At 47.2% G+C, this 24,195-nt stretch overlaps 10 protein-coding genes across 10 annotated transcripts; 5 read left to right on the top strand and 5 right to left on the bottom strand.

The window, feature by feature from the left end:
• Positions 1-19: 19 nt before the first annotated feature.
• Positions 20-1,577, top strand: INS49_011416 (uncharacterized protein; the record flags this gene model as incomplete). Its single annotated transcript, XM_043172133.1, has 4 exons — positions 20-276; positions 330-416; positions 483-1,148; positions 1,211-1,577. 4 exons carry the CDS (start codon positions 20-22, stop codon positions 1,575-1,577), a joined length of 1,377 nt encoding a protein of 458 aa, XP_043023878.1.
• A 478-nt stretch (positions 1,578-2,055) lies between these two features.
• On the bottom strand, positions 2,056-2,389 carry INS49_011415 (uncharacterized protein; the record flags this gene model as incomplete). Its single annotated transcript, XM_043172132.1, has 2 exons — positions 2,056-2,292; positions 2,342-2,389. 2 exons carry the CDS (start codon positions 2,387-2,389, stop codon positions 2,056-2,058), a joined length of 285 nt encoding a protein of 94 aa, XP_043023877.1.
• A 5,464-nt stretch (positions 2,390-7,853) lies between these two features.
• Positions 7,854-8,789, bottom strand: INS49_011414 (uncharacterized protein; the record flags this gene model as incomplete). Its single annotated transcript, XM_043172131.1, has 1 exon — positions 7,854-8,789. The coding sequence occupies one exon, from the start codon at positions 8,787-8,789 to the stop codon at positions 7,854-7,856; it is 936 nt and encodes a 311-aa protein (XP_043023876.1).
• A 1,238-nt stretch (positions 8,790-10,027) lies between these two features.
• Positions 10,028-12,485, bottom strand: INS49_011413 (uncharacterized protein; the record flags this gene model as incomplete). The annotated part of the gene is made up of 4 exons (XM_043172130.1): positions 10,028-10,555; positions 10,614-11,240; positions 11,327-12,316; positions 12,369-12,485. 4 exons carry the CDS (start codon positions 12,483-12,485, stop codon positions 10,028-10,030), a joined length of 2,262 nt encoding a protein of 753 aa, XP_043023875.1.
• Positions 12,486-13,801: 1,316 nt separating this feature from the next.
• On the bottom strand, positions 13,802-14,280 carry INS49_011412 (uncharacterized protein; the record flags this gene model as incomplete). The annotated part of the gene is made up of 4 exons (XM_043172129.1): positions 13,802-13,824; positions 13,881-13,930; positions 13,981-14,186; positions 14,242-14,280. 4 exons carry the CDS (start codon positions 14,278-14,280, stop codon positions 13,802-13,804), a joined length of 318 nt encoding a protein of 105 aa, XP_043023874.1.
• A 317-nt stretch (positions 14,281-14,597) lies between these two features.
• On the top strand, positions 14,598-15,815 carry INS49_011411 (uncharacterized protein; the record flags this gene model as incomplete). Its single annotated transcript, XM_043172128.1, has 1 exon — positions 14,598-15,815. One exon carries the CDS (start codon positions 14,598-14,600, stop codon positions 15,813-15,815), a length of 1,218 nt encoding a protein of 405 aa, XP_043023873.1.
• A 746-nt stretch (positions 15,816-16,561) lies between these two features.
• Positions 16,562-17,577, top strand: INS49_011410 (uncharacterized protein; the record flags this gene model as incomplete). The annotated part of the gene is made up of 4 exons (XM_043172127.1): positions 16,562-16,577; positions 16,645-16,942; positions 17,016-17,110; positions 17,159-17,577. The coding sequence occupies 4 exons, from the start codon at positions 16,562-16,564 to the stop codon at positions 17,575-17,577; spliced, it is 828 nt and encodes a 275-aa protein (XP_043023872.1).
• Positions 17,578-18,647: 1,070 nt separating this feature from the next.
• On the top strand, positions 18,648-19,238 carry INS49_011409 (uncharacterized protein; the record flags this gene model as incomplete). The annotated part of the gene is made up of 1 exon (XM_043172126.1): positions 18,648-19,238. The coding sequence occupies one exon, from the start codon at positions 18,648-18,650 to the stop codon at positions 19,236-19,238; it is 591 nt and encodes a 196-aa protein (XP_043023871.1).
• Positions 19,239-19,996: 758 nt separating this feature from the next.
• On the top strand, positions 19,997-22,527 carry INS49_011408 (uncharacterized protein; the record flags this gene model as incomplete). The annotated part of the gene is made up of 6 exons (XM_043172125.1): positions 19,997-20,114; positions 20,173-20,196; positions 20,249-20,300; positions 20,358-20,372; positions 20,452-22,356; positions 22,410-22,527. The coding sequence occupies 6 exons, from the start codon at positions 19,997-19,999 to the stop codon at positions 22,525-22,527; spliced, it is 2,232 nt and encodes a 743-aa protein (XP_043023870.1).
• A 408-nt stretch (positions 22,528-22,935) lies between these two features.
• On the bottom strand, positions 22,936-23,922 carry INS49_011407 (uncharacterized protein; the record flags this gene model as incomplete). Its single annotated transcript, XM_043172124.1, has 4 exons — positions 22,936-23,094; positions 23,174-23,390; positions 23,453-23,751; positions 23,812-23,922. The coding sequence occupies 4 exons, from the start codon at positions 23,920-23,922 to the stop codon at positions 22,936-22,938; spliced, it is 786 nt and encodes a 261-aa protein (XP_043023869.1).
• Positions 23,923-24,195: the final 273 nt, after the last annotated feature.

Genomic DNA, 24,195 nt, shown 5'->3' with positions numbered 1-24,195 from the left:
CAACCCCCAATCTCCGATCATGAAGCTCGCATTTGCTCCTCTTCTCCTCTCTGGCGCCCTTGCCCTGCCAGAGCCCGGCACCGCCACTTCACACAAGGTCTCCATGAGCAATGGCCACAGCCTTACTCGTCCCGATGGAAGGGCTAATGTTCCTGGAATATTCGCTTCTCTCAACGCTACGCTCATGAAGTTCGGCACAAAGCCACTTCCGCACTACGAGCCCGTGGCGCAGCAGCAAGCAGAATATGCTGCCGAGAGACACAGGCAGAAGGCTACGTCAGGCGTCAACGTGCCTCTAAAGGACCAGGGTTTTTTTCACACTCCGATAGCAACAAGATGGTGTTAGCGATGGACGACAAATACTACGGGCCGGTAACGATTGGTTCTAAGGACGGAAATGCGCAGACGTTTGAGCTGTAGGTCCACGATTCTGACTAGGTACTTTAATTGATCCAATGAGCTGACAATGACTGGGCCCGCAGTATCTTCGACACTGGGTCTTCTGACATTTGGGTCCCCAGCCCAGGCTGTGGCCCTCTCGATGGATGCGTCCATTCGAACAAATACGATGGAGGAGGCATTGATCTCCAAACGACTGTGCCTTCGGGTTACCTAACAGCCTCCGTGTCTGGTGACATATATGTGGATGACATGACCATTGCCGGTTTGAAATCGGCCAACCAGACACTCATGGCAATTAAATCAGCCACTGGTTTCTCAAATCTGGATGCTGACGGGATCTGCGGTATGGCTTTCTCATTCCTCGCTAAAGGCAACGCCATCACCTTTTTTGAGAACCTCGTCGCCTCAGGGGCAGTTGAAAAGGATGAGTTCAGCTTTTACTTGGGCCGTCTGGCCTCGGGCACAGGGAGCGATTCGGAAATGGTCCTTGGCGGTCGGGACAGCACGAAATACACCGGACCATTCGTCACTTTGCCGGTTGTCTCCGAGACGTACTGGCAAGTCGACTTGGACAACGTCAAGGTCCGTGGCCTTGTCGCTGGCTTGCACACTAAGGGCCAGGCCGCGATCGACACGGGTACACCGATGATTATTGCGCCCCCAGCCGCCGCAAGGGAGATCATGTCGCAAATACCTGGAAGCTTGCCTCTCTCGATGCAAATCCATGGCAGTGCTTTCGATATGTTGTAAGCTGAAGTGCTGCCCTTCACGGACTAGAAAACTCTGAACTGACATGTACGCTCTATAGCCTTTTCCCCTGCGACACGGCAGATTCATACATTCCAAGCATCACATTCGCAGGTGCCAACTTCCAAATCAGTCCCGTCGATTTCAACATTGGAAAGGTAGCTCCTGAAGAGGTTGACGAAATCGCGATGGGCAGCGAATCCCTTGCGGCAGAGATCCGAACCAAGATGGGGGAGGTGACCGACTATTGCGTCGCGGGACTCAAAGGTGTACAGATCAACTCGGCCTCAGGAACCACCGACCTTTACGTCATTGGTGCTGCCTTCCTGAAGAACTGGTATACTGTCATGTCATACAGTGCCAACAATGGCAGCCCTGCTGTGCTGTTCGCACCAAGCATTGGTAACGTCTTGTCCCGAGACGGCTGAACACCTCTGGAGCTCACGCTCGGGGTCGGCTCAAGCATGTCATCTCGTGTGCCTTTCAATGTGCAACATGGGCATTCATTTGAATGGTACCTGACTTGCCGAAAGGCATGTGTGTGCATCCTCAAACATTACTGACCAGAAAGCCGATCATCCATCTTTCTCGTCCCCCGTGTCCTTGCAGCACACGCCCGTCTCAGTACAGACTCTGCCTGGGACTGAACAGGCCACCTGTGATGAGCAACTCATTGTGAGCCTTGCTCGCCGATTCCCGAACGACATAAGCTGTTATTATGCCTCAGTAAAGCTTCATTAGCTTATCCGAGAAGTCTTTCCGATCCATGTATGGAGTGCCTTTCCAGAAGGTGGTCGTCCACTTCGTAGAGGATGCAATCTGTGCGAGCCAGGCCCAACATCCCTCCTGTAGCAAACAAGAAGCACCATAACCCCGATGCAATCCCACCCACGCGTACCTTAAAGCTCACTTCGACGACTTGATGACTTCTCGGACGGACTGCTCCATAGTCTTCGCCAGATCCTTCTTTGCCTCCTCGAATTGGCCATCAGAGAGCTTGAGGATAGCTCGGAGACCGCCCTTCCGCGCTCGCACGGCCTTGATGAGCTCAGCCGCCGCACGCTGTTTGGCCCCGAAAACATCCGGGTGAAACTCAGGAGGCCTTGTGCTCTCCTCGTTTGGCGCCTGTGTGTCGCCAGGTGGCTTGAAAACCGCGGTCAGGTCTATGAGGTGGATGCGGCGGCGCGCGTACCCGTCCCAAGGTGCCAGGTGTTGGAAGGTGCGAGGGTCGTATGCCCATACGCTAGCGCTAGCCTATAAATAGGCTCCTTTTAAGCGTTTAATAGCGGGGAGATTTCTCTCTTTAACACCTAATAATTAACTATCGTTTGCTTAATTGCTTTATTAAGTTATAAGCCTGGCATTACTTAAGATATCTTAAAATATTAAGAAATATTAATACTTTTATTTCTATAATTATTTTTATATCTAAATTATTAAGATTTTAATATTGCTAACCTTTGCTTATATATTATTATTATACTTTATAATAGCTATTATAGCTAATAATAACTTATAATAATTTAGCATTCCTGCCCTATTTAATATTTTAACTATTTACTCCTTTTTATTTATTTACTTATATTAATTAATGCTAATTATTATAAATAAATAAAAATATATAAATGTTATTTAAAATATACTTAAAAATATATAAATACTATTTAAAAAATATTAAATATACTTAACTTTAAGCTTAATTTATTGTTTTTCTTAAAGTTAAACTTAAAAGGGGAGAATTTTCTAAATTAAAGGATAGCATAAAGTTGCGGCTTTTAATTTGCCAGCCTTGGCAAATACATTATAGGTATTAAGAAATGATTAAATAAGGGTGCGGCCCTTATAAAATAAGAAAAGCTTAATAATTAAGCCTTTATTATGCTTTTAAGCTTAATATATCTAAGCCTTATGATATTTATTATATTATGCAAAAAATCTTTTAATGCTTGGAAAATATTAGCTAATTAGTTTAATTATAATATTAATAACTTAACTATTTATTTTTTTTATTAATTAATAAACTTATAATATAAGGATAGCTTTAACTTGCAAGGCTATTTAAATGCTTTTTAAAACTTTTAAATAAAACTTTATATTAAAATTTTAATATTAAGATAATTAATTAAGAGGTTAATAAAGTTATTTTTTAAAAGCAATAAAGTTAAAGGCTTTTTCTTTTTAATAATATTATTAAATATTATAAATAATATTATTAATAACTTAAATAATTAAAACCTTATAATATTTTTTAAAATTAAACTTAAGATAATGGATATTATTTTCTATATAAAGGTTAAATAATTTAAAACTTACTTTACCTTTATTTAAAAAAGGTTAGCATTAAAGGGTATAAAAAAAGCTATAAAGTTTGCATTAATAAGTATTAACTTTATATTAAGTAATAAAGAATGCATTTAATATTATGTATAAAACTTTATATTTATTAGCTATTTATATATTAATTATATAAAGCTTGCTAAATATAAAGTTAATTAAAAATAAAAAAAGAGCAAGAAATAAGCTATTGTAAATTAAGCTATAAATAAAGAAGTTATTAAAATTTTTAATAATAATAAGGAAGATATAATAGCATTATATATTAATATTTTAATATATATAATAAAGCTGCTAATAATTGCAAATACTTTAATATTATAAATTTTTAATTTTAATGCTTTAAAGTATATAATAAAATGCATAAAAGACTTTAGCTTCTTGCAATTATATTTAAGTATAATTATTATTATAAGCAGTAATTAACTTATTATAAAAGGTATTAGCTTTATAAAAATCTTTTTATAATTATTAAATAAATTAATTATTAAAAATATTTTTATTAATATTTTATATAATTACGCATTAAGAAATACTTATTTATTTAGCTAAACTATAGTTTAAAAAAGGTTTTAACTAAATATATAGGGAAATAATATCTTTTTATTACTAAAAAATAATAAATTTTGCAGGATATTATAAGCAAAGTTTTAATATAGAAATTTTAAAATTTAAATAATAAAAAATAACTTTATAATATTTGCAATATATAGCGAATTTTATAAAGCTTTTAATTATAGTAATTTATTAAAACTAATTGCTTAATATTTATATAAAGATAAAGACATTATACTAAATAAATTAATGAATTTTTATTATAAACTATACCAACTTATAAAGTTCATTAAAAAACGCTTATATTTATTGCTAAAATAATAATTTATATAGCTATTTAAGTATATTTAATTTAATTTATTAGGTAAATTTTTAATAAAATTATTAAAAGGTTCTTAATACTTTATTCCATTTATTAATAATTATATTTAATTTTATTAAGTTTACTTTATTACTTAAAAAGATAATATCTTAAATATTATTAAAGGATTTTTAAATATAGTTAAAACTTAATTTAGCGTGAAAGTTAAAACATTTAATTTAAATAACGGAAGTAAATATATAAATAAAATAACTATTATAATATTTTAAAGATATAAAATTATTTATAAGAAATTACTTCTTTATTATTATAAATTAAATAGCATGCTTAAAAGGTTTATGTATATTATTATTATTAATGCTTATATAATAATTTGCAATGAAAATTACTTATTCCTATAGCCTAAAGTAATTTCCCATGCAATATACTTATGGAATTAAAAATTATACTTAGCCTTATTATATTAAATAATGCTATTTAAGGCGCTTTATAAATAAAAGCTTAATATTAAATATTTTTAATTATACTTTTGCCCTATATATTTTTATATCCTTATTAAGGCTTATAAGCTAAAAATAAAATTATTAAATAAAGCTAAAAAGGTATACTTTATAAGATTTAAAGCTGGAGGCAAGATTATCTTTTATTTATTTATGCTACTTTAAAAAGTTATTATAATTATAATATTAAGTTATATTACTTAATTTAATTTAGCAATAAAGATTGCATAAATAATTAGCTAGCTAAATAAAAATATATTACTTAAGATAAAGGTATTATTAGCGTCTTAGCTAATAAAACTTATTAATAATGCAAAACCTATAAATAAACCTATAAACAAACTGCTTAAACCTACAAGACCTATTAATAAACCACTTAAACTTATAAGATTTATATAATTATATAATTCTTAAGAATAATGAATTTAGCTTTTATGGAAAGTAAAAGAAAATGTAAATATTATTATAAAATATTTTAAAGATTTTAATAACTTAGCATTAATTAATGCAAACTTTATGCTAAATCCTACTTAATTAACATTAATTAATGCCAACTACCTTAATTAAATCTTTGCTTAAGCATTGCTTGCTAGCATAATAAATGCTAATAATATCCTTAATATATATGCATAGGCTATAAAAAGCAGTAAAAGGAATGCCTAGCGATAAGCTATTAAAAGAAAACTTAAATCATTCTTAAATATAAGTATATAAATTAAAGTACTTATTATTATAAATTAATATATTATTAATCCTTGCTAGGTATATATAAAAAAGTTTAATGCTTTTAGTAAGCTTATCCACTATAAAGCATAATTCATTACTTATAAATATATATAAATTCACGATATAAATTATAATAATACTTACAGCCTTATAGCGCATTATAATAATTTAAGATTAATTATCGCTATTATTACCATAATAAGCTAGTGGCTCTAATAATTTAATATTAAAATAACATACTTATATAATTATTTAAAATATAATGTTTATATATAATTATCGCAAAGATATTAAATATTATTTAATAATTAATAAGTTATTTTAAAACTTCTTAATGCTTTATATAAACTTAAATAATTAAGCCATAAATAATTTAGTACTTTTAAAGAGGAATTAATTAAATATTTAATGGAAACGACATTTAACCCTTGCGTTTTCATTAAAGACTAAATTATTATCGCTATTTATATTAATAATATTCTTATTACTAAGAATTCCTCTTAAGTTAATGAATTTTGCACTAAGCTTATGCAATATTTTAAGTATAAGGATCTTAATCTTTATAAATACCTACTTAAATTAAAAATTATATAAATTAATAATAAGATTTGCATTTCTTAAAAGGAATATACTTAATGGATTTTAGAACGCTTTAATATATTTAACTATAATTAAAGATAAACTCTTATAAATTTAAATTTATTTCCGCAATAAAAGGAACTTAATAATATTGCAATAAATGCAATAATATATTAATTACTTATTAAATCCGTTAATTTTCTTATTATTAAAATAAAACTTAATTTCGCATTTTTATATGCAATGCTTTTAATATTTAATATAAAGCTTATAATTTATTATTTAAATATTATAAAGGGAGTGCTTTAATACATTTAATATATACTAAACTATGCCCTGTAATTTCTAAAATAAACATTATTATTTTAATTTGCTATACTTAATATATACGCTAATGCTTTTTATAATACTAATTTAAATAATTTAAAAGCATTTAGCGGATATATGCAACTCCTTAATAGCGACTTAATTGCTTAATCATTAAAGCGCCAATTTATTATTGTAAAATCTATTTGCAAGACAGAATATATAGCATATTCATTAGCATTATTATATTTTTATTAAATAATTTAAGTATTAAAAGATTTAAGCATTAAGTATATTAAATATTTACTTATTTTATATATTAATAATTAATTAACATTAAACCTTATTTAAAATTATAAAGTTAATACCTAATTAAAATATATTGCTATTTATTATTACTTTATTTATAAAGGAATTAAAGAGATATATAATATTTATTATATTATATTTAAAGATAATCTTGCTAATATTTGCATAAAAGCATTGCCTTGCCTTGCCCTTAAAGAGGCTTATGGGAAATTAAGATTAAAATAAGTATAGAGTTTATACTGCTAAGGGGGGTATTTAAATAGTTAATTAAAAATAATGTAAGCGGAATATATAAACGTTAAATAATGTTTATATAGTGATCTTAATATAAATTATAACGGAATATTTAAACTATATTTTTAGCTATTAAAACGGAATATTTTTTATTATCGTTAAAATGATAATACTTACGATAGGGGGTGTATTGAAAGGTGCGAGGGTTGTATGCCTATATGCTAGCGCTAGCCTATAAATAGGCTCCTTTTAAGCGTTTAATAACGGGGAGATTTCTCTCCTCAACACCCAACAATCAACTATCGTTTGCTTAATTGCTTCATCACCAGGTATTCTTTCCAGCCGAACTGGGCCGCGTGTCGGGTCGAAGGCGTACTTCAATCCGGACGGCAGGGTCAAGCGGACTATAACGTGGGGGCCAAGGGTGTTGTATCGGAGACGATGCGTTTGCCCGAAGGTCAGATCATCGACCACCGCGATCTCGGCGTTCTTGACAGGGCGGGTGATGAACTCGGCAGCGGCGCAACAGGCTGTGGTTTTCAAAGCGTCGTCCAGTATTTGTAACCAGCATGTGACCGGTATTTCACTCAGAAATACTCACGTCGAATGAGGAATTCAAACGTCGGCCTCGCCCAGAAGGGGATGTTGTTGCATGTGAAACTAGCCATGACAGCATCTGCCTGTCACTGAGGGCCTGCCAGTTGCCGAATGGAGCGTTTGGTTCTCGACGTGACAACGTGATGTTTGATGACTATACCCTGCTCTTGTGTGATAGCGGAGACGGGAATTACACCATTGGGCGCCTGAATGTACTGATAGAATGCTTCCTTGAACAAAGCTCAACTTCGAGCCAACTTGCGTATCTCCTTACACGTGGCCTTGTGCGCCTCGAAGTGGGTAATTCGACATTTTTCGTCGCAATATGTCGTAGCTGAGACTGTGTGTTCAGATTCATGATCTTCGAGGGTGATTAGGCAAAACTTGCGTGCGTGAGCGGCGTCGCGGGAGCCACAGCTTGCGCAAGATCCGGAGACACGGCCGTCAGAGGGTGTGCTAAAGTTTTCAACACGAGATTGAAGCGTCATCCCATCGTTGGTGGTACTCTTGGGAGCAAAAGGAGAAGCTGAAGTCTTTCGGCCCTGATAAACCCAGCGTAGATACGAGTAAAAGTTGTCCTTGTACCATTCCTTTGCTGTGGCTGGTGTGTGATGCAAGGCCAGACGAGCAAGACCACCTTCCAGGTCTGCAATTCCTCCGTAATCCATGTGTACAACCCCAGGCATATTCCAGGTGCCAAAGTCTTTTGTTGACGCGACGACCAACTCCACTATGCTGGAGTCGTCAGGATCGAAAGACTTGAAAGGGTCCTCATCGAGACGGGACCTCGCTGCCAGAACCTCGGCAGGTGATCTGTAGAGTTCAGCCAGCTTGTCGTAATCCTTGCATCTGTTGTGTCGCTCGGGAGCAGGGGGCATGCAGAAGAAGGTTTGGATTGGTGGGAGGCCAAGTATCATGCTTTCGGCTGTCTTTCGGTAGACCAAATCTGTGACGGCCATTTTGTCCAGCTCTCGAGAAGCTGGCAAGCAACGAATGGCGTTCAGGCAATGGTGTATCTTTCGTCCGGATGCAGAGGCAGAGTCCTCTTCGTTCAGATTTGCCACGTCTTTCAAGGCCTTTCCAGCTATCCCGGGGGTGTTCAGGCTTCTCATCTGGCGGGAAAGGCTTTCAAGCATCTCCTCTGGACGAGGTTGACTAGTTGGCTCGGCGGACGCCATCGCTTATAGTGGTTCCCGGCTCAACGTTTTCTTGCCTCTTGAAGATTATTCGATGGTGTAAATTTAGAGCGAAGAAAGCTGATCGACACTTTTTTTGTGCACTGAAAGCCGATGTCGTGTCCCTTTTCTTTGCGGTACAAGGACAAAAGGCTGGATGCTACGAAGGAGAATTGTAGATGATGTTTATGAATGCCTAGGCTGCCAAAGTCAGAAGAGGCGAATGTCGTATCAGTTTGGGGGGCAGCAAGCAAACGGAGGTAGTCGGGCTCGTTGAACCCCAAATCGGACGAAAAGTTGGCAAAGCGGCTGAAAGTCATAAAGGGCTGAGCGAAAACCGAGTTACCAATGGAACTCAACGATGCCTGAGACTCAGTTCGCATGTTGGACCTTCTCACCACCATGACTTTTCTGTCCCTTCTGGTTCTTGTTCAGAACGTGAAATAAAAATCTACGAACCCACACGAGTTAAAAGGCGTGAGTTCCATGGGGTCAATACCAACGGCTGAGTGTATGTGGTGGTTTTACATGTGTACGGGTGAGAAATCTCGGCCAGTAAGTGAGTGGCGGCGGCTCTAGCTATCCCCGAGGTAGTTCAAAGTTTACCACATCATAAGCAACAGACTGCGTATAGGAACCAGCGATCTCGTATTGAAGAATGAAGGTAAATGCCAGGGTAACGAATAGATGCCTCACTGGTACAAGGCCGCAATAAAGCTGTCTCATCCTTCTGTATAGCACAAACCAAGTGTACAATCTGGCCCCTCCCTTTCACCTCTCTGGCCGTCCAAAGCCACGTAACTCTCAATCCTCCAAGAGACATTTTGGTGGGGCTTGAATGCTCAAATTATGCCACGCGTGTTGTTCAAAAGGCGTCATTGACAGCCACAAGGCTGCCCACCGACAGCGCGTCTCCGTCCACTTCCGACAATAAATCCGATGTCAGGCGACATTGCCGACTGAAAATAATGATGAGGTGTCCAAAGCACTCGAGTGGGCAGTAGCCTCCCGAGCGTAGGATGTCGAGTGATTTGTAAAGTAGCTGCTGAAGATGATGTTCTTAAAAGAATCGTCAAATGACGCGGGCCAACTTCTCGTGAGAACCGATCGAGGAAATTGACTGTGTTGAGACAAAGGAAAGCAGTGTCGAAACGGCGTGTTTCTTCTCTTGCCGCTCCGAGATTAATAAAGTAAACGTGGACAGAATTGCTGCTTCAGCTGATCTTGGTCATAAGAGCCATTCAGCGGTAGGCACCACCGAACCGAGGTCCTGGGGCCATGCGACTACCCACCACAGGTCCAACACCGGGACCGGGCCTCGTCGCAACCGCCGGATTGGTGCAAAGCATGCCAACACGCGAGCCGAACTTTGATCCACGGAGTGAAACCATATGCTTGCGGATGTGAGCAGCGACCATGTCTCGGTGCTGGGTATTGGCATGGGTCAGGATGTACTGAATGAGATAATTGCCATACTGGTCGCTGGCAATGTCGATCAAAGGAATGCGCGGACGGTCGAGACGGCCCTCGCTGACTCGGTCAAGGTAGCGGCTAAGAAACTCGGGGCCTCCAATCTTGAGGCATTTCTCAACGACCTTGGAAGCGAACTGATCCATAGAATACTCCGCAGCGTATCGAATGACATGATCAATGGCACGGCTGCGGTCCGCAGGGGCACCATGTTCGCAAATATGCTGGATGCACCAGTTGCCAAATTGGCCGTGCGCCACGATGTCGATGTTGGCAAGGACTTCCTCAATGCATGGGCGCTGTAACACATGTCAGCTTAACCTCGTGTCAGGTTAGGGGCGGACGATATTGGCTAACCTTATCTTCCTCCAAGCAGTTCTCAAAGATGTTTTGCACAACCAGACTACCAGTCTCTCCTAGTGCAACCTCATGCCACATGCCGCGCAGTGACTCATTGACAAACTTCATGATCTGGGGAGGGCTCTCAGTCCATCTCAATTCGAATAGCTTCTGCCAGACGTGACAGGCATAACGATGAATGACTGTCTCGGGGATGCGACGGAGCAGCTCATGGACCATGATGGCCTTGTAGTCCTCCGGGACAGAGTCGAATGCCTTCTGCACGACGTGGCATCCGAATGGGTCCATTGAAAGGTTGAGGGTGTTGCCGCGGATCGCTTCGGCGATCTTGATGACCTGCTCCGGCGTGCCGTGCTCGAAGCAGCGTTGGACCAGGAAGTTTCCAAAGCGGTTGACCATGAGTGGGTACGCCTGAGCGACAATGGCCTCGACAATCTCGTATTTCTGCTCTGGAGTTCCAACTTTGAGCTTCTGTTGAAGGAAAATAGAAGCTTGCTGGTCATTGTTGCAGACGATCTTGTCGACAATGTACTTCCAGTTGCAGTTGACGTTGCGGTCCAGGAGACGACGATAGTTGAGGGGCTCAGTGGTGGGCAAATAAGTCTGCCCTTCGGTAGCAATTGCCTGAGAAAAGGTGGGTTAATGAGGACACAAGATCAGTTGCAAGATCGTTTCTAGGCAAGGAGTCATGCATGGGGTGATAGACGTACGTCAGGCTTCCAAGAGCCTGTGGTGGATGTGAACTCAGTCGCATGTGGAGACAAAGGTGTTCCAATAGGCGACGGTCCATACTGAGAGAACATTCCCATTCCATTTCCAGGCATGTTTCCAGGGCCGCCAGGGTAGCCAGGACCACCGTCATATTGGGAAGGGCCCATGTTTCCCATGCCGTAGCCGCCATAGTTGCTGCCATAAGAGCCGGGGTTTCCGAATCGATTGTCGTAACGATTGCCGCGACGACCACTACCGGAACGCATTAGGTCAGGCTGTTGGCCAAAGCGATCTCCTCGGAAGCCGTCCATGGATTGGTCATTGTAGGGTGGGACAGACTGGTCAATGAAACCTTGGTCGCGAGGAATAGACCAGCCCGTCGCGGGAGGACCATCCTGAATTGGCATGGGGGGCGGCATGAAGGAGGGTTGGTAGCCTGGCTTGTTGCCATTGTTCAAGATTCCCCGAGACCGGTTGTAGCCAGTGGCCGATATGGCGTCACTAATTTCAGAGCGGCAGTCGTCAGAGGCAGGTCCCTGCCAGGCGTTGTCTCTGGGGAGCTGGGTCTTGGGGAGACCAGTCAGTGCAGGGTATGCCGACGGCTTCGTTCCAATAGGTTCAACCAAAGGGGCACCGCCCGCGCAGTCAGAATCAGACGACAGTATGGGCGTTGCACGACCACTTCCCTGCTCACGACGGGTTTGTGCGAGCTCATTGTTGAGGTTAGTGATGTGGTTTTGGGCCTTGGCCAGCTCCAGCTTCAGTCGAAGAACCTCCTCGGTAGCGGCAGTGTTGTCGTTCGGCGCTGCACTAGCAGGTCGAGTTGTTGGGGCGGTACCTCCGAAAGCGTCGGTGGCAGGGGTGATTGGCAGAGAACTGCAGGAGGAAGGGTTGTCGGCTTCGGTGCACTCGTTCTGTCGAGGCTGATCGTGACTCTCGCACAGCTTCGCCAGCAGCTTGTCCATGGGATTGGGCCCGTCATAGTTGGTCTGAGGCAGACTGTCAGATGTTTCTGTGCAGTTGGAACAGGCCGAGACTTACCTTGACAGAACCCTGGTTGAGGAGCTTGGAAGTTGTCAAGGGCGTGGCCGACTTTCTCAGGGCCTGTTGGCCACCTGAAATGCCCTCCTCGTAAGGGGCGTTCTCGTCTTGGGGCATCGTGAGGACAAACGATAGCCAAGGAAAGATTGGTCAAGGAGGCAGCGAAGATGCTATTCCAAAGGTGGTTGTTTCCTGTTGAGCAGGTTACGTAGCTGGGGACAGAGATGGGTGAAAAATAGCTGAGATGGGGTAGATCCTGTCGATCACCTTTGTGTTTGATGGAGGGGGGAAGGGGAAGATGGGCGAGGCGGGAAGGTTGGGAGGGGTGAGTGAGGTGAGAGATGGGAAAATGGGGTGGAAATGTTTTGAGGTCGAGGCGTTGAGGACTGAGGTTGGCAGGCAGCTTGTTTGGACACTGCGAGTGGCAGGAAACGCGGGACGAGGAACGCTCTGGAAGCTGCCAACGACTCCCACCTTTTTGGTGCAGGCTGCAGCTGAGCATACAACAGCAGATCGAAGGCCAGATACCTAGGTAGTTCTTGCTCCGTTTCAACGGAAGACCGGACTGCCCAGGTGCTCCAGACCCTGCACGGTTACTAGACTTGCTGTGCTTTCCCTGGAGAGCAACTCTCTTTCTTCGAGGACAAGGATCGAGTGAAAGTCCAGACCGGACATTGAAGGCCTAGAACTGATTTGGTCCAGAAGGTACGTGATCACCTGCCTGGAATTCACAGCAACTTGAGGCACTTGCCGTACCGTCACACTATATTCCTGAGGTCTTGGTCCGTGAGCTGACACCCATTCAGTGATCGAAATCAGAACGACCCTCGGGTGTACACAAAACACAAGGCAATGGAGAGAAGAAGATCATCTAGTATCATACGGTTGCGACACCTATGCTGCACGTACTTTAGAGAAAGCAGAACACTTCCTCTCAGCTGCGTTCACAACCGGCAGACTAGGTAGACTCACCATCACACGCCCGAGACCCAAAGACTCCGGGTTGACGGCACAAGCTGTCTTCTTGTGGCTACGATGGGATGATAACACAAGCTCCATGATGTCACTCCTGGGACTAAGCCTTGGTTCTGAGCCCAAGAGCCATCCAACCTCTTCTGGTTGAGTCAACGGGACCCAAGGCCTTGCCCGGGCAGGCCTTGTGATGGACAAAGTCGCAGAGCCTGAGAACACCAGACCAGATACAGAAATATTGCAATACGCCTTGAAGGTCATCCACGTGGTAATGCACTTCTATGTAGTGCTGGCCAGAAGAAAGGGTACGGGTCATCGGTAAACATTGGCCCAAGTACGTGGGATCACGGCAACGCTTCGCTGTCGACAAATGTGTGCCCTCGATATGCTGTGGATATATTCGGATATTGTCTCGCCGGAGTGATATTGTACAGTTGTCAATGGCGGGCCAGCTTCCCTCTCTATCTCTTCTTCGCTTTGGTATCTGTGCAGACCAATGTTAGCTCGATATCTTCTTTACTTGGACTTGGATAGACTGACCTGGGGGACCCTTCTTCTTCTTCGGCGCGCCTTTTCCACGGGCTTTCAAGCTACAGTCTGTCAGCAGGAGTCGAGTGTTCCGCCAAGAACCTGGGCGTACAAAGCGAGTGAATCTTGTCGGTCGTCCTCATCCTCGTCGACAAATTCCAATGCCGGTCCAAACTCCTTTGTGAGGTCCTTCAGATCGACCATCCTCCGCGGGTAGTAGGCCGCCAGCGCCGGGCCTCGTAACCTTTGTCGCAAGATCTTGTTGCCCATGCGAACACCATCAGGGTTGTAGGTTGTGGCAAAGATTCGACATCGCGTCTGTGAAGCGTCAATACTGATGAAAAGGGGCGCAACTTCAGGGGTCAATGGTTACCTGCAGGAGCTGCAGCAGGCGCTCGCGAGGGACCGACATTATGGCATGGCTTGAAGGAGGAATCGGACGTTGCGAGGCGAAGACGGCACGCATGAAGTCAAAAGCTATCCACGCGCAAACTCTCTGATTGGACGATTAGGCGAAGCTATGTGGAGCCTGCCAGCCCGTCAGCCCTGCGGGCTAGTGGGGCCTGTGCTTGCGGCATGTTGTACCGGGGTACATGCAGAACTCTCAAACCCATCTTCAACATTTCCTCTCTTGCTGCTCAATTAGCTGGTATAATCGACCAACCTGACCACCTCATAGGCTTGTGGTATAATCGACCAGCCCGACCACCTCCTCATTGTTATTTCAGAATGGGCAAACGCTCACGCTCAGACTTCGCCGATGGCGAGGTCAGTCATCAACCAACCCAAAAAAAGATGAGAGTTCCGGATGCGCTGTCTCGCCTTTCGGAGAACGCCGACGACCTCATCGAGTGCCTGCAGGCCCTCAAGACTCAGAGCGATCACCCAAAATTGATTCGGCGACTGGCCACACTGAGCAACGACCTCCTTCCAAGCTTCAAGACCCTGGCAAAAGGACATGACGAGAAGCCGGTCGAGGGGGAGACTACCGCCACAGATCAGCCGAAACCAGAGCCTGCTGAGAGCCCTCGACCAGAAGTGCCAATACTCACACCGTGGAGGCCATCAGAAGTCGCAAAGAACCCACCACCTCTTCCAGCCATCTTAGATCCAGCTTTGGAAAAGGCGTCATTCACCCACGCAGGAGCCGCGGAACGTGGCGAGCGAAGCTACGAGCAGCTGGAATGGCTTGGAGACGCATACCTCTACTTGATCTCCACCGCGTACATTTACATGACATTCCCGCATCTTCCACATGGTGACATGTGTCACATCCGGGAGGTTCTAGTTCGCAATTCCACACTCGGAGAGTATTCAATCCATTATGGGTTTGCGAAGGAAGCTAGGCTCCCTAGAGAATACAGCATTTCTGGGCGGCAAGGTGGTTCGAAGGCATCAGAAAAGGAGCGTGCAAAGGTTCTGGGCGACATATTTGAGGCCCACGTCGCCGCCATCATCCTGTCGGACCCAATAAGAGGAGTCTCGAGGACGGCGAAGTGGCTCAAGGAATTGTGGAGCACGACGATTTCCAAGCAGATTAAGAAGGATGCCCAACCTCAGCCATCTCTTGTCGCTCCCGTGATGGGCGCCGCGTCACCGGCAGGTTCTCAAGCCGACCTCAAAGCAGCTAAGCAACAGCTGTCTGCACAGCTGGCCCTTTCCAACCCCCGGGTAAACATCGTGTACAAGTCTGTCGATGAGAGCAGGACGCTCCGCGACCCGTTGACCAACCTGGTCTTGTACAAGCAGGCGGTTTATCTGGAGGGCTATGGCGAGTCGAAAGAACTTGGGACTGGAACGGCCAAGAAGAAGTCGGACGCGAACGATCTGGCTGCACTGAATGCGCTGAAGAACAAGAAATTGATGAACGTGTACAGGGAAAAGAAGCGGTTGGCTCTGGAGAGCAGGGAGGCTCAGGAGAAGGCATCCAAGGACCTGGGATTTTAGCTGCAGGATTGATACTGCTAACCTCCCTTGGGGCACAATGTCGGCAGTTGGATCGCCCTAATCTGGAATGTTCCGCTCTGCATCCCTGAGGCGCTCTTGGACTTTCTTGAATTTAGCCTGAGGCTGCAGCTGCAGCACCGTACTTCAGCTTGAATTCATGCTTTACGAATTGCTTCCCCCCGAAGACATCCCTAGCTTTGTAACAACTTTACTCGAATACACAGTACTGGAAAGTCTATGCGAATTCCGTCGCAAGCCAAATATTATCAGTGAGAATGTTGACTGGGGTAAGTTGATGATCCGGCTGTCGCGCTTGGGGTTTAAGGTTTGGCGGGTGAAATGGCCCACAGGTTCCCCCCATGTCCCGAAAGCTGCCGTCAGTTACCTCGGCCGAGGTCCAGTCCGGGATGGCGGGCCCGCTGATTACACGCGCCTAGCCAACACGTCGGGTCATGGAGAGATGATGCGGTTACTCAATGCCAACCAAACGCTCCCCCGCCATTGATGATGATACCGAGTATAGAGAAGTTGGATATTTGACCTCTCCACGCGCCTGCGAGCCCAAATACCTCCAATCTCGCGCCCAAACCATAACACCACCAGCGAGCTCACTCAAGACTGCTCCGATAACGGGTGCCAACTGACTTGGCTGTTGACAACCCTCGAGTCACCGCATAGCGCCTCATTTCTGGGACAGCACACGACTGCCCTGGTGCCGTGGTGGGCACCAGCAAACAATTGCAAACATGGCGGACTCAGTCGGTAGGAACCAATCCTCCTCCTGGATTTTCCCAGCAGGCTTGTATCTAACCCTCACGGCTCGGTTCAGATCGGGTGTTCGTCCATGCTCTTAACACGGTCAAGAAAGTCCCCAAGACCGGGGCACTGCGGCCCCCGCCGTCAGATCGGATGCGACTCTACGGCCTCTATAAGCAGGCGATGGAGGGCGACGTCGATGGAGTCATGGATAGGCCGACTGCCAGCTCAGGCATGCACGGGGACGAACTACAGAGGGAACAAGATAAGTGGGACGCGTGGGACTCGCAGAGGGGCCTGAGCCGTACTGAGGCAAAGAGGCGGTATATCGAGGCCTTGATCGAGACAATGCACAAATACGCTACAACACCGTGAGTAGCATAATGCAGCCCTTCGGCAGCACTGTGGTGCGGATGTTGCGTGTTTACTGATGCGACAAGACAGGGACGCAGCAGAGTTGGTATCCGAGTTGGAATTCGTATGGAACCAGATCAAGAACAACAGCCCGAGCTCCTCGAACGAGTCGGCGAAACAGCTAGGTATGAGCACGGACACAAGCCCAAAAAGATTTGCCCAACCCATGGCAGGGACCGACGGGCCCATGAAGGTGTTGAGCCCAATGAGCGAGGAGGACGAGGCGGAGCTAGACTACCAGAGGCGCATGGCTGCCGGTGACCCGGATGACGACGGCGAGTATGTCAAGAGGGGGGGCAAGTGGTCCAAGAAGATGGAGCGGGCGATCGTGCGACTTTCTACGGAGATAGCGGCTCTCAGGGAACAAATAACGTCCGGGCGAGAATGGAGGTCCAGAAAAGAGAGGAGCTTTGGGGCCTGGGTTAGGTGGCTGCTCTGGACGGTCATGAAGCATGCCGTTGCCGATGCACTCCTGATATTCCTTGTCCTGATATGGATGCGGAGGAGGAAAGACAGAAGACTGGAGGACCACTTCCGGGCAGCCGTGAAAATTGGAAGAGAGTACGTGCGGAAGGTCCTGCCCTCGAGATGACAAGTTTATGAGGAAGGAGACCTCACGAAAATTGACAACCTGGAGTGGGGCTGCCTGGCTGGCATAGGACGCAGGCAGGCAAGCCACGGAAAGCTCAGTGGGACCGTTGGGCCGAGCATCACCACCAGGCCGACCGCGTTCAAGCCCTCAGCAACAGGGCTTATTGTCTTGCCTCAGACACAGCTCAGTGTCAAGGGGCCGCCGAGATGTTTGCAGTCCGGGCGCCCGTGTCCGTTCATGGGGTAACACTTGGAGAGTGAGCACCAGAGTTAGGCAGTGACTCTGTTGAATGGCCCAATTTGTACAGCACGACCCTCCTGCCAGGCAATGGTAGATGCTGTTATTATGGTACCATCTAGTCTCTGGGCTTCATCACAGTAGGGTATGGGATACAAGAATATCCCAAGGCATCTCAATGAGACATCAAGGGGCCACTTTCCCCGCTAGCCCATTTCCCCGATATGTGACTACGTTGTACATCGAACACGGTCAGGTCAGGGTGGTTGTTGACTACAAGAGAGAGTTGAACATGGTCATAAAATATCTACCTAGATATGCTTCGACGTCGGTTGAGTGGGTTGCGTTCGTTGTAATGAATTTCGAGCTCTATATTGCAACCCCTCACCCCGTCCCGCCGACCTCGAGATTCCTTGCTCGCCCGCGTACGCTGCACCCATGATCCCAAATCTTGGATTTGTCCTGCTAGGTCTCAGCAACATTGGAGGACGCCTACTTGGACCTTCAATAGGTGCCCCGTTTCAAGGCATCACTCAGTAAGGCGACTTTTTGGGGGACATTTCGAGCCCAAGCCTGCAGACGAGAGGGTCCAAAAGAGGTGCTGTTGACGTCCAGGTTGAGTTCCCCCCAGTGGCAGTAATTTTCTCTTTTGTAAACACTGCACGCCGCTCATTCAACAACCATTTCAAAATAAAAGCAGCCCCAAGCTTGCGAAACGGATTCTACATCACCAGGCAGAAACATCGCGCGCCAGACAACCATCTAGAAACATGGCCTCATCACGCAGCGGTCACACAACACCTGCAACACCTGCTCAAAGAGATGCACCCATTATGGCCGACCAAATCAGAGGAAAACCGCAGCTGTTACCTGATGACGAGGTGCCTCCTCTCACCCATGTCATCCCAACCATTTTCGTCCCGCTCCAAGATGATCTCTTGAAGCCGATAGAGCCGGCCAAAGACAGAGTCGAGCGCATGCAGCGGATGAAGGCAAGCCTCGACGCCAACGAGATGAAAGTGCGAGACAACATCAACTGGTTCTACGAGCGCGAGGCGCGGCGACATGTGACGGAGGCCCAAAAGTCCGGCGTGCTCTCCCAACCGCGTCAAACGGCTACCTTGACCTGGGAGGAGGCAGACCGGCACCTTGCGAACATTTCAGCAGCACCGGCGAACCCCAACGTCTCCTATCACCTACCACCAGAGAAGATCGCCGAGTTCCAGCGCTACGACCAACAGAATGCTGGGCAGCTGCCCCCGGACGGTCTGTCTCCCCATGAGAGACTGGCTCGGGAGGTGCTCGCCATAGCCCACCGTGGAGTCAGAGATATGGAGGAGTACAGCGCGTGCCATATCAAAGGAATTCGCGATCAACTCGACAACAGCATCGCGAGGGAGAAGCGGGCGCATGACTGGGCATAGGAGTCTATCATCGCGACCGAGGTCATTGTGCGCTTGCAAGGACTTGCACACTGCGTGAATATGGAATGTATGCAGTCCGTACTAAGCATGCGGCTGTGTTGTCTGATATCACCGCAGGGCTACGAAATCTGTACTTTGTTTTATTTGGGCCACGACGGGCATCCCGGTATTAGCTCTGAAGAACCTGATACATCGGAGCCTCAAATGACGGCCACATGCATTCATGCTACGGAAGCTGGGCGATGTGTACTGATCAAGGTCACGAAAATGATTTGGGATGTAACGACCGGCGGTAAGAGGCATTGCACATTGAGCCAAATTGGCTCTCACATACTTCCAAATCGGCGTTAAATATTGATCTGGAGCACAAGATAGAGGAGAGCCCGACTGAAGCAACCGTCATGCTTGCGCAAGACAGAGCTCAAGCTCACCTACAATAAAATGTGCCCGTGAATGAGTTGAAGGAGAAAAGAAGGTCTTCCTTGAAGCAGCCGCCAAGCAATTTGCGTTTTTATCTAGGGTACGAGCTCCAGGACGTGCACGGACCAGCAAATTTGGCCCCACCAAGCTCGACCAGCGGCCAATCGCCTTTTAGCCTTTCTAATGCGTCGGATATTCTGCCAGTGGCCAAAGATCCCCCCAGAGCAGCATAGCAGTAGCATCTTCGACGTCAACACTCTGACGACTCCCACTTAACCCGCGCCCCTTCCCTCCTGCCCGTCCCTTCCCCACTCCTTTTCTGCCGTCGAGACGATACGATGCTGCGACAGACTCTGGCACGTTCGGCTTGGCGGAGTGGCAGGCGGACCGCCTCCAACGCCGCCAGAGCCTTTTCCGTGACAGCTCAACGGCCCGCCGAGGTCGAGCTCACAATTGGTACGTTGATGGCGCCACGAGACAGTCCGCGCCCATGGCAATGCTAACAGTTCTGAAGATGGCAAGAAGGTGTCTATAGAAGGTGAGATGATCCAATGGTCCCAATTGGCCTGGCTTCCCTGACACTCTCCCAGCTGGCTCGGCTTTGATCCAAGCGTGCGAGAAGGCGGGATCAACAGTTCCAAGGTACTTCCTCACGACATCCCATATTTTAGTGACCTTTTAGCTAACAAAACTTCTTAGATACTGCTACCATGAGTACGACGAACCCACAATCTCCTCCCCCTCCTCCGACGACACACAATCCTTCGAACCGCGGCTAATCGAATACACACAGGAAGTTGATGATTGCAGGAAACTGTCGTATGTGCCTGGTCGAGGTCGAGAGAGCACCAAAACCCGTCGCATCATGCGCATGGCCAGTCGCACCCGGCATGGTCGTCAAGACCAACTCGCCGCTCGCACACAAGGCACGAGAGGGTGTGATGGAGTTTTTGCTGGCCAATCATCCCTTGGACTGCCCCATTTGCGACCAGGGTGGCGAGTGTGACCTCCAGGACCAGTCCATGAGATACGGCGGAGACCGTGGCCGATTCCACGAGATCGGTGGCAAGCGAGCCGTCGAGGACAAGAACATCGGGCCTTTGATCAAGACGTCGATGAACCGTTGCATCCACTGCACAAGATGTATTCGGTTCGCAAACGATATCGCGGGTGCTCCTGAACTCGGCTCAGCGGGCCGTGGCAACGACATCCAGATCGGAACCTACTTGGAGCAGAACCTCGACTCGGAACTGTCCGGAAACGTAATAGATCTTTGCCCTGTTGGTGCTTTGACTTCGAAACCCTACGCCTTCCGCGCTCGTCCATGGGAACTTAAGAAGACCGAGACCATTGACGTGTTGGATGGACTTGGATCAAACGTGCGGGTCGACTCCCGAGGTCTCGAGGTCATGCGTGTCATTCCTCGGGTGAACGATGATGTCAACGAAGAGTGGATCAACGACAAGTCACGATTTGCCTGTGATGGTCTGAAGACGCAGCGCCTTACCCTGCCTCTAGTCCGCCGGGAGGGCAAGTTTGAGCCTGCAGACTGGGAGCAAGCTCTGACAGAGATCGCTCAGGCGTGGCAGCAGAAAACCCCCAAGGGCAACGAGTTCAAGGTTGTCGCTGGTGAGCTGACTGATGTGGAGTCTCTGGTTGCCATGAAGGAGCTTGCCAACAAGCTGGGCTCTGAGAACCTGGCCCTCGACACACCTACAGGCAGCCAGCCTGTTGCTCACGGTGTTGACGTTCGGTCCAACTATCTTTTCAACTCGAAGATCTGGGGTATTGAAGAGGCGGATTCTATTCTCATTGTCGGCAGCAACCCAAGACATGAGGCTGCTGTTCTCAACGCTCGTATCAGGAAGCAGTGGATGCGCTCAGACCTTGAGATCGGCGTGGTCGGCGAGTCTTGGGATTCGACATTCGAGTTTGAGCACCTCGGAACAGACTTGGACGCCCTCAAGAAGGCGCTTGCGGGACCCTTTGGCAAGAAGCTCTCAGCTGCCAAGAGGCCGATGATCGTTGTGGGCTCTGGAGTCACGGATCATGCTGATGCCAAGGCCTTCTATGAGACCATCGGAGCTTTCATTGACAAGAACGCCGCCAACTTCGTGACGGAGGAGTGGAACGGTTACAACGTTCTCCAGAGGGCCGCTTCTCGCGCAGGTGCCTTCGAGGTCGGATTTGTGACACCCTCTGCCGAGGTCGCCGAGACGGCTCCCAAGTTCATCTGGCTGCTTGGAGCTGATGAGATCAACGAAGCCGACATTCCCAAGGACGCCTTTGTGGTGTACCAGGGCCACCACGGTGACAAGGGCGCACAGATCGCGGACGTCGTTCTCCCCGGCGCAGCTTACACAGAGAAGAACGCTACCTACGTCAACACGGAGGGTCGCGTCCAACTTACCAGAGCCGCCACATCACTGCCTGGCGCTGCCCGTACTGACTGGAAGATCATTCGGGCAGTGAGTGAGTTCCTCGGAGCTCCTCTGCCATATGATGATGTTGCTGCCCTGCGGGACAGAATGGTCGAGATCAGCCCTGCCCTGGCAGCATACGACGTCGTTGAGCCTGTGGCATTGCAGCAGCTTAGCAAGGTGCAATTGGTGGACCAGAACAAGGGCGCAAAGGCCTCCGGCACGCCCCTCAAGCTCCCTATCGAGAACTTTTACTTTACAGATGTGATTTCACGAAGGTATGTAGAACTGCAGACCAAGCTTTACCACGTTACTGACGACTATGCTGCAGCTCACCAACAATGGCTCGTTGCTCGGCCGCAAAGGCTACTGGCGACCCACGCACCAACTTTATGGCGCCGGGTATGGAGGAGGATAAGCCTCTTGGACAGGTCGCTTACGGTGCATGAGTGTGTGGTCCTAGTGAATAGAAAAATATTCGCAGCTTCTCGAGGCGTCCTTTGCAATTTGTGGCCATGCTTTCACGTTTGTCTTTGTACATATACAGGAGTAATAGGCCACTATGACCAGATCAATTCCCATTGAGTATCAGTTTGAAGGTTATGTGCTCGCTGTGCGATTACACAGAAATGACCGCCATTGAATGCCACAGTCTGATTTCTCTTGTGGAGCGGCATCGGTCGCATGATGTGCCTTGTCACAGGCTACAGTGTCAGAACCAAAGTCCGTCGACTGGTCTGATGGACTTTGTGGGTGGATGAGGTATAGACCACTAAGATGTCAAAGTGTTATTGCCACCGTTTTCAGGATTGGATGAGTGTGACGTCGCAGCATTTCAGTGCGACATGCTTGCTTCATCAGGTACGACCTCCAGGCATCTCGATATCGTCGTCCGGAAATTTCTCATCAACCTGGGCTACGAGACCCCCTTCAGCGTGGAGCTCAGTGCCCGCGTCCAGCCGGGCCTTTTCCCAGGGCTTCGGTGGCCTAGCCATCGATCCAAACGGAGTTGTGGTCTACGCATGTCAGAAACGCCGTGTATTCAAGTCATGACGCGACCACGGGAATCTTCGGGGGGTGGGGGTGACGACTGACCGAATTTCTTGCCACGATGTCGGGGATCTCCACGATGCCCTCGACCGGCTCGCCCGTCTGCACAGCCTTGATGATCGCGGCGAACCGCTCCGGGTACGCAGGGGAAGACTCGTCGCCGTCGTCGTCGTTGGCAGCCAGTGTCCGGTCAACGTACAGCTCGGTCTTGGGCGCGGCGGCCATCCACGACGGCGTGGACTCATCAGCGCGCCATCCCCGCCTGCGCCGGTCCCGGGCCGAGCCTGGAACGAAGAATCCTCGGCGAGCAGTGCGCGGGCCCACCGCGCCTTCTCGGCGGCGGCCTCCTCGCGCCTCGTTGCCAGCGATGCGGCGTCGCCAGCTGCAGAAGAGGCGAGCCTGTCGCGGTGGTTGCACAGGGCCTCCAGCAGGTCCCACTCCCAGAGGCGGGCCGGTTGACCGGCCTGGTAGCTTGCGCGGAGCCAGTCCCTGTAGCCGGCGTAGGGGATGGTGGTGCCGCTGATGCGGGCGTAGTAGAATATCCGCGAGTGCATGACGATGTCGGCCTGCGAGGCGGTCTGTGCCAGGGCATGGTAGCCGCCCAGGGCGAGAACGAGGCCTCCCTGGCTTCGTTGTCAGATCGGGGATGCTCTACACGGTGGTGGGTAAGCGAGTTGGCTTACGAGGAAGTCCTTGTCTAGGTCCCATCTGTACTCGTGGAAGGACCGGTATGCATAGTCGTCATTATGGGCTGGGCCTGAGGCTGAGGCCTCGGCGCCGTTGAGGTCGGCCATAGTCTTCTCGCCTGTGAGAGACGATCCGCACCGCGTTGAGGAGTGGGAGGTCGGGGGGGGGGGGGGGGTTTGTTGGTGGGTATCGAGACGTTCACGAGCTGGGCATCCAAGGTGATCAGTTGACAAGACGGAGGCCGGGCCGATGCCGAGCGGGCCTAGACACCCCGGGTCGGCACGGAGATGTGGAGTCGACGAAAGACCGGCAGGTTTCCGGATTTAGTCCTGTAAGCGACACTGTTAGGCTCCGGCAGTGCTCTTGGTGCAGTCGGCAGG

Source organism: Diaporthe citri (genome assembly GCF_014595645.1).
Source record: "Diaporthe citri strain NFHF-8-4 chromosome Unknown scaffold_5, whole genome shotgun sequence".
Classification (NCBI taxonomy): Eukaryota; Fungi; Ascomycota; class Sordariomycetes; order Diaporthales; family Diaporthaceae; genus Diaporthe; species Diaporthe citri.
This window is presented reverse-complemented; position numbering and strand designations above follow the sequence as displayed.